At 43.2% G+C, this 13,551-nt stretch overlaps 1 protein-coding gene across 1 annotated transcript in view; it reads right to left on the bottom strand.

The window, feature by feature from the left end:
- TDRD12 (tudor domain containing 12) overlaps positions 1-13,551 on the bottom strand; it is a 164,081-nt gene that overhangs the window by 83,226 nt on the left and 67,304 nt on the right. Inside the window, exons 20-22 of the mRNA XM_075073652.1 lie at positions 5,875-6,014; positions 5,524-5,744; positions 4,508-4,607 (exon numbers count right to left, since the gene is read on the bottom strand). Of these exons, the coding sequence (XP_074929753.1) occupies positions 4,508-4,607; positions 5,524-5,744; positions 5,875-6,014 (461 nt within the window). The remainder of the gene's footprint in view (positions 1-4,507; positions 4,608-5,523; positions 5,745-5,874; positions 6,015-13,551) is intronic.

The raw sequence follows: 13,551 nt of genomic DNA, 5'->3' as shown, positions 1-13,551 counted from the left end.
CCTGATGCACCTTGAAGTCACCTGGCACTAGGGAGGATCCATCCAGTACCAGGTCCCCATCCAGGCTGAGGAAGCTTGAAGCAGGGGAAACAGAGATGACTCCCACAGCTGATTTTGTGGTACCAAACACCAACTGCAGCTCTGTAGCAGGCTGAGCTAGGTCTTACATCTGGGAGTGAGAAGACTGATTGGTACCTACAGGTCTGTCAGTACTAATAGGAGAGTGCTCCCTTCTTGGGAGATATACTCGTGCTAGGCCTTGGTGATGTGTATGTGGATGCTGGGGGCATCCCCCAGAGCAACCAATAGGGGCACTGGAGGAACACTTTGGCAAGGAGTCTTCAAAGAGCTTCCCTTGGAAAACCAAGGGGGCTCAAATGCCAGTCTAAGGGCAGCTTTCATGAAGATATATCGGAGGCACTCCTCCATCAGCTTCTTCATCCTGGTGTTGAAGCCAGGACAAAGAGCACCCGTCTCTAATGTGGCCCTCACTCAAGCTCTTGAAACAACAGGAATGAGGTTCACCAACAAGCCCAGGCCTTTTACAGCCTGTGCAAGTTTGAAACCAGGGGACACTGACACAGGCTACTGGTACTGGGTGGGATCTGGAGACTCACTGGACTGGAAAAATCCACAGTGATTCTCCTCAGAAGTTTCTGATGAGACTTTAAAATCCTTTGGAACCAAAGAAGAGTCCACAATTATTGAGTAATCAGGGGAGAAGAAAGAAAGGTAAGCAGAAGCAGATGGATCCTCCTGTGGTAGAACTGGTTCCTCAGGCCCTGGCTCCTCCTGCAACATTAGCTGCTCAGGGGGAACAACACCTCTTCATATTTCCAATCAAGGTGGCTCTGGAAGCTGCTCTACTGAACACTCTGGAGACCTTCCCCTAGACTGAGTCTATGACTGAAACCTAGGAAAACAGGAAATACCCTAAGGGCTCCAAAATGGCCAAAGCGTAGGGCATCAGGGACCAATAAGCACTGTGCAATGACGATCTGTCTCTGCTAAATTATCAGACCCAAGCCCAGTGCTCTACTTCTGCAGGCGGTCTAGAATACTTGCTAGATTAACTGAGTCTAGGAGGAAATGGTGAGATAGTAGAGGACTTTGAGCCAGACTGCAAAGAGCCACTTGGCAATCTAACCTAGCTGTAGCCTATCGTGAAGAGGCCATCATCAGTACCAAAGCAGGTGTGGCAGTCAATACCTCAAACACGTCCGAAGACATTGATGGCACATCATCATCAACTGGTGTCAGGAATGACCCCTCATATTCAGTGCCATGGTACAAGCTGAAGTCAGTACTCAACTGGAGTCCCAGTACAAACGCTGTTGGTGCTGAGACAGAGGCCAAAGACTGTACCCATGCCATCACACTGTATACCAGTGCCAAAGAAAGTACCTGAGAAGGTGTAAGCCCCTACAATACTTCTTGTCTGGAACCAACATCGGTACCACTAGTAGTCTCCGCGTCAGAACTGAAGACAGACCTGGTAACACAGGAGACAATGCAATGAACTCCTGTACCACAAGACAGTCTGGAATGGAGAGGCAAACCAAACCTTTGCTGCATTTTAAGCTTACAGGGTTGTTAATACCAATAATATCTGCCCCAAAACTGCTTTCATTGTTAGGGGAACCAACAGCTACCCTGAAAACAGTACTGAAAAATCAACAGTATGGCACAGATCCTCCTGTCACAGTACTGGGGAAACAAGGGTTGACAGCTCAGTTCTACCCTGGGTACCTGGAGAATCTCAGTGATGTTCTGAGTCCTTTCATTGAAGGAGAGGAGGAACTCTCAATGTTTACCATTCAGAAATGCCTCTCCTGTGTTATGGAATGAAGGAAAATATAGCAAATTAGTAGTCATTTCTACAGATAGGAATGCTCATTATTACTGCATACAACATGCATGGATCTAACCAGCAATTATATTGGACAAGAGATACTGGTTTGTCCTGTGTATCCTCTTTCAGGGAAGCCCTGGAGAGGAAAACCAATCTCTCTCTCTCTCTCTCTCTCTGTGGCGAAGAGTCCAATTCCAAGGGGAGTCTCAGAGACAACCATAGCCACACTTGCGGTCTGCAGACAGACGGGAAGCAAAGTGTTCCCTCCAGGGCCCAGAAGTTGAGGCAGGACTCATTGTCTTCTCCCCAGGTAGTGTTTGAGGCACAGGTCTCTGGAAATCTGCTTTCTTTTCTTGAAAGAGAGGGAGACATTGAACCTCTCAATATGTCCCTCATGAAGACAAAAAAGGCAGCACATATGGAACTCACTATTCAGGATGGACACCCACACAATGCTCAGTATTTAAAGCTCAGCAAGTGCTGCATGCCACCAGTGCGTAACCTCAAAATTAACTAAATAATACCATATAGTACAAAGTAAAAAAAAAAACAAAAATAATAAAAAAGAAGTGTACTATTTGCCAATCATGCAGAGTGCTAAACTGACAGACTATGCACAAGAAAACCCATGAGGAAAACTGCAGCGGGAGCTCAAACTCAGGCCATGGTCAATGAGAATAAAATGGAGAGTCGAGGAGGCAGCACCCCGATATAATCTCAGAAGGATCCACAAGGATGTCAGGAGGCATGGACTGCCCTGACAGGTAATGTTGCGAAAACTCTTCAGCTTCAGCACATGGGCTGCACAAATATGCCTGAGTGGAAAAAAAAGTGTTTAACCATTCAAAAAAGAATCTCAGATATGTCCTGTGGACCAGATGGATGTCAATGTGGAAATCTGTCCTGTAAAGTACAAAGCCATAACCCCGTTAGTTCTAAGTCTTGACTAAAAAGGCCCAATTTTGGCAGTCCTTGTTTTTCAGAGGGTCTTCCCCATCTTTTTCCTGACAGAGAGGCACGGCTGCTCTGTCCTTTATGCCCTCACACAGGAGCATGAGATGGCACAGGGCTTATGTGCAGCTCAGACAGACTGCTACTCAGAAAAGATTCCGAGCTCGTGTAGATTCAAAGAAGAATTTTTATTTTCAGTAGTCTCCCACAGGGTTCCATCTAAGCAAGGCTAGAAACCTCATATTTTTAGGGATGAAGCATGCCATCATATCCGACTTAGAGAAGACCTTCCAAATGTCAGAACCCTGGAGAAATACTGGTGTGAAGTCCTTTTGGGATGACTTCTAGCTACTCTACTGGGGGAATATCTGCTATTTACTCTCATATGGTCTTGGCCACATATATGGCAAGATGGACAATAAAACACACAAGTCTGGTTTTAGAAGTCTGGTCCACCTTTCTGTCTAATGGGTCTTTAGAGATGCTGCGCTGGGGCCAGCTAATAGGAATGACCCCTTAACGTCTATTTCTTTGAGATTTGGTACAATCTCCATAGCTCACTTGGAGTGACCATCTTGTATCCATGAATAATCATGCTTCTATTGAAACAGTTAATAACAGTTTATTTTCATTCAGCAAAAAGTACCATTTCCCATACTGAACTTAATTTCTGCTTTGAAGAGCCAAAGCTATTTTAGTGCAGCCCAGGTTCTGGCACAAATTAATATGACAATGGCAACAAAGAATTAAGTTCCTTATTCAGAAGAATGCTGACGCATAAACAGCTTCACCCAGCCCATGGTTTGAATAATGGCTGAGAGGCAGTAATGGGGGGGGGGGGGAACAAAAGTAATACAGCATCAGCAGTCCTTTATAGGACTCCTGTTTCCTTTATGCAATGGGTTAGGAATGAGGCCTCATTTTCTAGAAGCCCTGACATAGAATGGCCTTAACACAGGAGGCCTGAACCTTTATTTGTCTCATTGCAGACCCTTTATTGATGCAGTAATAAAAGCCACAGGCGAACTCTGAGGATGCTCACAAGATCCACCTTCACTTCAAACTAAGGGCTTGTCTACACTTGAAATGCTACAGTTGCAGCACTACTGCATCGCTTCAGTATAGACACTCACTACAGTGAAGGGAGGGGTTCGTCCACCTCACTGACATGCAGTAGCATGGCTGACAGAAGAATTCTTCTGTCGACTTTGCACAACCTACCCTGGGGGTTAGGTCCTTTTAACTATATGGTTTGGGAGGTGAAGGGGGATTCTTCACACACCCAAGCAATACAGCTGGATCAATTTAACTTTTGGGCACAGACCTGGCCTAAGGCTGTCACACTGCTTACCTCTACTGCAAACCCTTCAGGTGAGCAGAACACTCCATCCACTACAAACAGATGAGGGTTATTACTGTGGGCTTAAGCAGTCACTGGAATTGAGAGTATTTTTTGCCCTTCTTTTTCTTCTGTGAATATTGTTGTGAATAGCAGCAGTCAAGACCACCTGTTCACTTCCCTGAGCTAAATAAAGAAATTAGGACAGAAAGGAGAGCTATGGGGGAACAGAACACACAAGGGACCAAATATACGTGTTATTCTGTTGATGCTGTTACTTGTCAAATCATGTTACATAAGAGTGCCAACTAGCCATCAAACCTGAATACTGGCAGAGTTAAACAAGATAAATTCTAATAACTTACTGTGACACATCCAGCCATTGGTATAGTGTTATCTGACATCTTTTGGGGTAAGTCTATTTGCAAGTGAACTCGATGACGATCTGGACATATTCTCATATCCCTGCATATTCACATAATAAGAAAAACAGTTTATGGACAAGATGGAGAACTCAAAAGATAGTATACTAAAATAGTTTAGACCATGGTTTCAGGAAAGCTTAAAAACTCTAAAATTTTGTAAAAACCATAACTGAGACAGAAGCTTAACAAGAAACATGAGAAACAACAAAAACTTGGGGGAGGTGGGAGAGGGACAAGTAGAGATTGCAGAAATGTGATGTGAAACTCAGCAGCAGCAGAAAAAACAAGCACTAAAATGAAAATTCACTACTTAGGGTTATTTATTTTTAATATCTGATCTGTGATATGATCCAACTGCAATAGGCACTACATATTAATCCATTAATATATGAGTACATTTAAACACTCAATCCACCAAAGCAAGAGAGAAGATAAAAATTATCTTCAAAAAAGTTCAATTTACTTGAAGAAGTCATTTCAGCACAAACTGAAGAATTATTGGTATTGATTAGTCATCACAAAAGTATCTCAGGACTTAACTATTTTAAGAAATCAATACTGATGATTACTACAAGAAAAGTATCACAAAGGGCTGTAATGAAAGAATCTATCAGTTCTTTGCTCTTAAAACGGTGGTGGTTAGCTCACTGAACAGTAATTTTCCAGAAGAAAAACAGATTTATCACACAGCCCCCTTCACTATCAGACGAAAACTAGCTGGCAGGCAGGGTAGTAATCTTATAAGTTCCAAAGATACCCGCTGTCCCCTGGAGGCACATGAACACTTTTTACTGTTAAATATGATAGAATACTTATCAGAAGAAAGCAAAAGAATCATGACTGCAAATCTAACCTGAATACAATTCTCTAAATGGAATTCGTATAAAAAAAACTAGTAACAGTCATTCAAAGCAGAAGACATTAAACTTGTTAGCATAAACTTATATTTTCCTTACTTGCAAACACCAGATCTTTTAAGGTACTGACAAAGAGGCCTTGCAAGTTTCATATCTTCTTTAGCCTCAAGCACTCCCGCTGTAAAGTCACACAATTCCAGTGGAATTTTAGCTTCTGTGTGTTCTAAATAACGCAGTACACCAACTGCATGGCATCTATTTCTTTCTGTCAGCAGTAAGATTGATTTTGCCTTTGTATATATTTGATCTACAGAGGAACCCTTCAACAAAAGTGGAAGAAATTTATTTTTAGGCTTCAGAAGTTCTTCAATAGTCACGTGGCAAAATGTTACTGTTAATAAATGAATGTTAGCCAGCAAAACTAAAATGCACATTAAAAGCTACTCAAACCTTTTCTAGTACGTTCTGGAAGTTATCAGACATGCTGTGTAAGCGCACACCAAAGACTCTTGGAGAAGCAGGAAAACTAAAATGAACTACACAATTTGCATCAGTAATTCCCAAGGACGGCATGCAGTCATCGGTTAAAACTGTAAAAGAAAATAATTTGAAATATACACGTCATGTGTAAGTACTACAAAAATATTACAGAAAATGGCACATTACTTAATGGTAATTGTGTTTCTTATAGCTGTTCTCTCCTCCTCATCCTCTGCTAACTATGTTATGACTATTTTTCCAGAATCTAAAGGTAAAATGTTTTTGTGTCTTCCATAAACACCCTTACAACGGGTATTACTTAACCCCTTTGCCCTCAGTCAACAAACTTTACACATAACAAAAAATAAGCACACAGGATAGAGGAAGAGGCGACAAATTTTTATCACAGGTAATTTTAGTATGTTAAGATGTGTCTTTTTCCATTCAACAGAACAAATTCCTTACCCTGAAGTGATATAAAAGAATAGTAAAGAGGAGGAAGAGGAATAGGAGGAAGAGGCCACTGTATCATGCTCTTTGCAACAAATGATCTAAAAGCAGAAATCATATAAAGTAAAATGGATGACAAACAGATCTTCATAAAGACATTTACAGAACAGCTTTGATAAAATAAAATAGATAATCCAATACCGTAAGTGCTGAACGATGCCCAGGGTTTAACCCTTCTACATCCCCAGAAAAGGCGTCTCAATTAGAAGCAACAAGGTGGTGAGGTAATAACTTTTATTGGACCACCCTTTTACCTAACCCACCTAGCTTGTCCTTCCAATATCCTGGGACAAACACGGGTACAGCAACACTGCAAACAATCGATCTGAAGTAGCAGTTTTTCAGCTTGATGTTTACGAACTTCAACACATTTCCTCCAAATTTACAGCACAATAATTACAAATACCTTTTAGACCAAAATAAAGCACTGACCCACAGGTTCCATTGTTCCAGGAGAGTTCACAAAGAGTGAAACTGCTTTCAGGAAACATACAAGTACAATAAATTAAACTCTAAACTCATATCCATGAGCTGAAAACTGAATGTGGAAGTGGCTTGCATTGAGGCCTTTCAAATGCTGCCAGAGGGAATTAACAGACAGGAGACACGGAAACCTTTAGGTTATTTATGCTGTACAGTCTACTATACATCAATGAAGGAAAGCTTCCCAAGTCAGTTGATACATAAGGTTGGTAGACTTCTTCCTAGGTATTAAAAAGAATGGCATCAGCTTCTGGTGATTAACCAAATTCTACATCTCAAATACTGTGCAGTTAGGGTTCATCTTTTGACACCCAAATATTGGAAAAGGGAGCTCCTGAAGGAGGTTGAGAAAAACTGGAATTTTCATGATTGATTTTCCAATTTATCAGATCCTAAAAGACATTTTTATCTGTTATGGAAACAAAGGTTTCCAAAGTCAGCATTTACAATTATTCATCCTTGCTAGCATTGATCTTCCTCACAATTCAAGCAAGGAGTGAGTAAAGAGAGAAGTTATGAAAAAGATACTACAATGAAAAGGAGAAGGCATCTGTGTAAGATGTTTCTCTCAGCACCTAGAACAAGAGTTGGTAATCTTTTTGTTGGACTGAAAGGCAAAAACATTCACCTGAGATACGTCCCACATAGATGTCATAACTGGAAATGGTGACTTATGTATCTGCCACTCATCCTGAGACATGATGCAACTACCATCTATCAGTATGAGGGTTCAACATTCGTTCTTGCTAACTCAAGAATGAAATGTTATTGCTTCTGATCTTAGCTTTTTGTACCTGCTTGCTGTACTTCCCCCATCCTGTTTTTGTTACATTCCAGTTCAACTGTGGAATAGTTTTTTGGAAACAAGTTCTTATCTTGGCAGCTGCTTTACGTGTGACAGTTAATGCTTAAACTCCTTTTTAAAAAAAAAAAATATTTTCTGTGATGGACTCCCTTTCTAGATACAACATCTGGGCAATCAAGAAGCTTGATGAAATATGAATGTTCTTTGGGAATGCTAACTCCAGATTCTGGTGCTAGAAACTCCTGCTCTGAAGAAGAAAAAATTGCAGCAGTCTTTGAGGAAGTCCCTGTGTGTCCGTGCCCTAAAAGAAAACTATCATCATGAGGTGTAGCAATTGTCTCTTTTAATACTTTTAGAAATTTGTAGACAAAATGGGAGTCTCTCTGGCATACTCCTGTATTTCTGCTATTTTTGAATGAGAGTTCTTGTTTCGCCCTTTCCCTCACTCCCTCCCCAGAAAAGTTCAAACACAAACAAAGAAACTCAAACAAACCAAAACCTGTGCTTAAAGGTTGACTTGATCTTGACATCTCTAACATGACCTTTTCTACAAGTACATGACCATTTCAACAAAGAGTTTTGACTAAATAGAGAATATCAAGGCAATGGTAAATTTGGGTACCTTTTTCTCAAGTCACAAGAGCATGATCACAGGTAACCTGGAAAACAGACATTGAGGACTGCAAGGAAGCCCAAGGTTAATATTTTTTACCTATCAGTAAATGAAGAAATACAAGACTGTTTGGAGAGAATAAAATGAATGTAACAACTTCAGATCTACGGACAACAGGTAATTATCTGGGTGACTTTTAGGCATATGTGACAGGGTACTGGGCAAATGGTTGCTGATTCAGCCCTCTGTTATGCCTGCTCCCATTTAGGGGAATAAATTAGAGCTGGCAGGAGATAACCTGGCCCTAATTGGGAAAGCAGAGACAGCTGTTGCCTAATTAGCCTGGGGTAGTATAAAAGCCTCAAGGGAAGGAAGCCAAGGGAGGAGCAGAAAGAAAGGGAAAAGACAGGGAGTGGAAGCAGGGAGGTAGCTCTTCCCTCCTTCCCGCCTCCAGACGGTGAAAGATCAACTGTACATGGTGAAGCAGTGGTGGGAACAAGCCTGTGAGTAAACTGTACCAGTTACTACCTCAGAGTCTCAAAGTGACTTTGTGGACCTAGCAGAGGCATGAGACGGGAGCTCTGCCATGCTCAGCTATAGCGTAATGAAAAGTGACTAGCATAAGACTGCATTCAAGTCTCTGGTCATCTTTGCTTCCACAAATAATCCAGAGTAATTAGAAAAACATTCTTCTGAAGGAACAGGAGATGATATTCAAAAATTTTGGAACTTCTAAATGGCCTGGAAAATTGCAAAACACTTCTTTGCAATGGAGGACAGAGACGATGAGCTTAAAAAAAATGGTGTGATTCTCTTGCATCTCAATTAGATATTACGTGAAACTTACTTTCTGCACCCATCTGTTTTGAGTTTTGGTGGCCAGAATATCAAGAAATGTTAGACATCTCCTCATGGGGAAAGGCTACTGGGTTAGAGTCACATTTTCTTTGGTGGGCACTAAATTCTGGTTCTCCACTCAGGGAGACTGTACTGCAGAAGCATAGTACTTTTCAGTCCAGAGATCTGAAAGAAACAAAGAATTTGAAGGTTGATAATCATAAGCCTAATATCTGAACCTGGACTGTTGAATTCTCATATCCTGGTTGCTATGAGGCAAGATCCTCTCAAACTATGAGGAGTTTCCAAGTGTCTTGACTACAGCTCCCTCAACTGTCCCATAAAAGGTACTTGAGAAAAAGTCAATCTAGATGGAAGTCAGTTCTAATTCATCTGGCCAGTGCATTACTGAGGCCTGGTCTACACTACGCATTTAAATCGATTTAAAGAGCGTTAAATCGATTTAACGCTGTACCCGTCCACACTACAACGCCCTTTATATCGATATAAAGGGCTCTTTAAATCGATTTCTGTACTTTCCCCGCGAGAGGAGATGGCGCTAAAATCGATATGCTACTTCGGAATAGTGTTACTGTGGACAGAAATACGACCGTTATTGGCCTCCGGGAGGTATCCCACAGTGCACCATGACCGCTCTGGACAGCAATCAGAACTCTGAGGCACTGGCCAGGTAAACAGGAAAAGCCCCGCGACTTTGAATTCATTTCCTGTTTGCCAGGTGGGAGCTCTGATCAGCACAGGTGACGACGCACACGAGCTCATCAGCACAGGTAACAATGCGAGTCCTGAGATCGAAAAGAGCACCAGCCTGGACGCACCAGAGGCAAACATGGTACTATCTGATCGCTATATGGGAAGGTATTTCAGTTGCTAACAGAACTCTGTTCGAAGACGAAATGAAAAAATATATTGAAAGAAAATTTCGAAGTCTATGTGCGGGAAAAGCCACAAGCAGGGACTCGTGCAGTGGCAGAGTAAAGTTAAGGAGCTCAGACAGGCATACAGAAAACCAGAGAGCAAACGGAAGGTCTGGGTCAGGGTCGAAAACATGCTGCTTCTATGCTGAGCTGCATGCAATTTTAGGGCTGCGCAACCAGTACCCCACCGCTGGCCGTGGATTCAGAGGTCGGGGGTTGTAATATCAACCGTGGGTGAGGATTCTGCGGAGGGGAAGATGAAGAGGAAGAGGAAGAGAGAGAAGACTGCTGAAGCGACACCAGTGTCATTCATTAGCCCCAACAGCCAGGGCTCTTTTGTGATCCCAGAATTACCGTCCCAGCCTCCCAAGCCACAACCCCCAGACAGTGAAAGCACATGGAAGCGCCTCGTGGGTCGAGTGTTAAATTGTTTCATTCTTGCTTAAATTTGATGCACATAGAAGCGTCCTACTCGGACGGCACTCTCATTACAAATAAGCCTTTTTCATGCCAGTAATCAGTGTCTCCTCGCGCCCGACAAGCCAATATATAAGAGACCCCAAAGCCCACAAACATATTGAAAATACCCACTTACCTGACACTTTTTTCCTATGTCCATGGGCTCTTTCAGTGTTCAGCGTTAATTCGGAATCCTGAGCTTCACAAAGCCCCAGCCTGTGTTATGGCCCAGTGGAACCGCGCTGCTGCTTCCAAAACATACGTTCGATCTGCTTGTAACCGGTAGTTTAGGTAATTTTCTTCAGAGAGATTACTTATCAATACTCATTGTAACATCTGGGTGTGAATTCAGGACTTTATTAGAGGGCAGAGATTGGCGATTTTCCTACTGAGCCATACCTGCTAACTCATTCCCTCGTTGCCTACGATAGGCACAGCGAGTGCATGAGGGGAGGAATCATGATAGCGCTGAGTTTCTCAGCGTATTTGAGCAGAATAAAGCATGAATTACCATTCCGGTACGGAGCCGATTATCTTCCAGACTGAGGAGATTCACTTACATTAGTAGATGCTACGACTGATTTGCCAGCTCACATGGCCGATACAGAGATGGATGAGCCCCAGGAGCCAAGCTGTAATGGGGGGAGGGAAAATAAGCGGGGGTTTGGGGTTATTGTCTTCTATGGGGAAACCTTACTCGAAGTACAAGGCATCATAGGTATCACTTGTATAGATGGAACGCCTGCGAGAGAGAAGTACGAAAGGATTCAGAAAGCCTTACGAATTCCGGCGCATAGTAGAGGAAGGTTCTGTTAATCTCTGGTTATGCCTTTGACATCGTGCGTCTGTGAGATCTGCAACACCCCAGTAGCCACAGGCACTCCTAATATTAAAATGATGCAAAATGGCGCCCTTCGTAGTTGACATCAACTGCTTGTCTCTAGAGGGTGACGAATGAGGTAGTTACTTCATACTCGTATGAAGAGTACAGAGGCATTGTTTTTGTAAAAATGTATCTGTTTACATCTTCTCTCCTCTTTTCCGTCGCCCCCCTGCAGCTGCATCACGCTAGATTCTCGTGCCCCTCGCTCGCGAAAAGCAAACTTTTGCCTTTAGATGGATGATGGCTTGAAGATAACAAATATTTAAAAGAGGCATTAAGCTCAAGAATAAGACGAGGGAAGAGAGGGAAGAGAATACGAGGATGAATGATGTCTCAAATAAATCCTATTAGAATGTAGTACCGCAAAGTAGACATGTAGTTACTCAGAATGAAGCTGAGACAGTATCTTCTTTAATAATTGTGTCTTAGCCAATAAGTATCAGTGAACACAATTGCCAAGTGTGGGATACTAACGCGAGTAGGTATAGGCGGAGCGCTCGAATGAGAGATGAGGCAGGAAGATCAGCGTAGCTATTCAATGTACGTAGGCGGATGCTACCTGCAGCTAGGCTGGCTCTCAGATGCTCGAAACTAATATCTCTCCAGACGCAATGGGTGATGCTTCAGGACGAGGAGCAGGCTTACAGCCACTTGCCACCTGCAGCAGTGTTCAACCACCCTCAAAGCTCCCCACGTGTCCATTATCTCCTCACCAGGACGCTTGATTAAGACATGTGGGGAGGCTTTCTGCACGTCCGCCCCACTCCACCCCTCCTGACGACAGTCCAAGCAAGAAAGGCTATGATACATTGCGAAATGAGCTTAATGGCTCTTTTCCTTTCCCTTCCTATCCCCATCTACAAAGCACAGCGCAGGCACGGGTACCTTGGATATTCTCTGCCCTCTTTTTATATTACTTTTTAATAGAAAGGAATACATCAAAAGGGGATGGTGGGTTGCTTACAGGGAATGACTTAAGAAAGGAATACATGATTTGTTAAACGATACTGACTTTATTTCTTCAGCACAGCTTGTAAAGTACAAGGGAAGGTGGGTTGCTTACAGGACGAGCTCAATCAAGGGGGGAGGGTTCGATCCAAGGGAAACACACACAGCAGTCACCACCGTCCCTGGCACGCTGTCTGAACTCGTTTTCCATTAGGCTTCTCTTGATGTGCACCGCCTTCTTCGGTGCGCTCCTCTCTAACAGATACCTGCTCTGGCCCCTCTCTGTTTACCTTTCAGGAGCAGGAATGGTATTTGCCTCAGTTCCTCCACCCTAACCATAAATATGTCTCCCCTTCACTCTCACAGAGATTGTGGAGCACACAGCAAGCAGCAAACAAACGGGACATGTTGGGCTGAGGTTGTGATGCTGAGTAAGTAATGTTCGTCCAGCGCCCTTTTAACGGCAAAGTTGCACATCTACCTACATTCCCAATGCACTTGCTCAAGCTGTTAGTTGAACAGCTCTCTGACCACTGTCGCAGGCTGCCTTGTATGGATCTCATCGAGTAGCCGATGGCATCAAGGGGGTGAGGGCTGGGTCACCGTGTAGTAACCACGTGCATAGGTTCACCATCTCCTCGACACTCAGGTTGTTGATATATGTTGGTCTGGAAGTAATCCTCTTCGCTGCAAGCTGATCTTAACAGAGCTAGTGTTTCATGAAGACGAACAAAGACGCTGAGCGTCAGACCTTTGCCTTGGCCACACCACGATGCTGGAATGTTGGTGAAACGCTTCGCCTTGTTAATCCACTCAAAGTGCTACAGTTGATAAATAGTTAGAAGCACACCATGAAAGTACCCTGTGCGGTTTACGTAGCTGGTGTGCCCTGGGTACTCTGGGGCTAGAATCTAGTTGGATTATGGGTTTCCATTCTATTGGCCCCGGCTCACCCAGTTAGGGAGAATCCATATCTGCCACCCTAAAGCCACGATCCCACTAATAATGACGTTCCAAGAGTCACAACTTTTCGTGAAGCAGCAGGCTAACGCTATTGCCTTTGGTACTTTGCATCACAGCAGCCCCCACAGTTAGATTGCCCTTTTCATAAGTTCTTATATCACCCGCGATTAAGTCCTGTAGAAGTCTGAGATGGGGATGGGGTTGGGGA

Source organism: Chelonoidis abingdonii, chromosome 19, assembly GCF_003597395.2.
Source record: "Chelonoidis abingdonii isolate Lonesome George chromosome 19, CheloAbing_2.0, whole genome shotgun sequence".
NCBI lineage: Eukaryota > Metazoa > Chordata > Testudines > Testudinidae > Chelonoidis > Chelonoidis abingdonii.
Note: the sequence above shows the minus strand (reverse complement) of the source record. Positions and strands in the feature narration are given on the sequence as shown.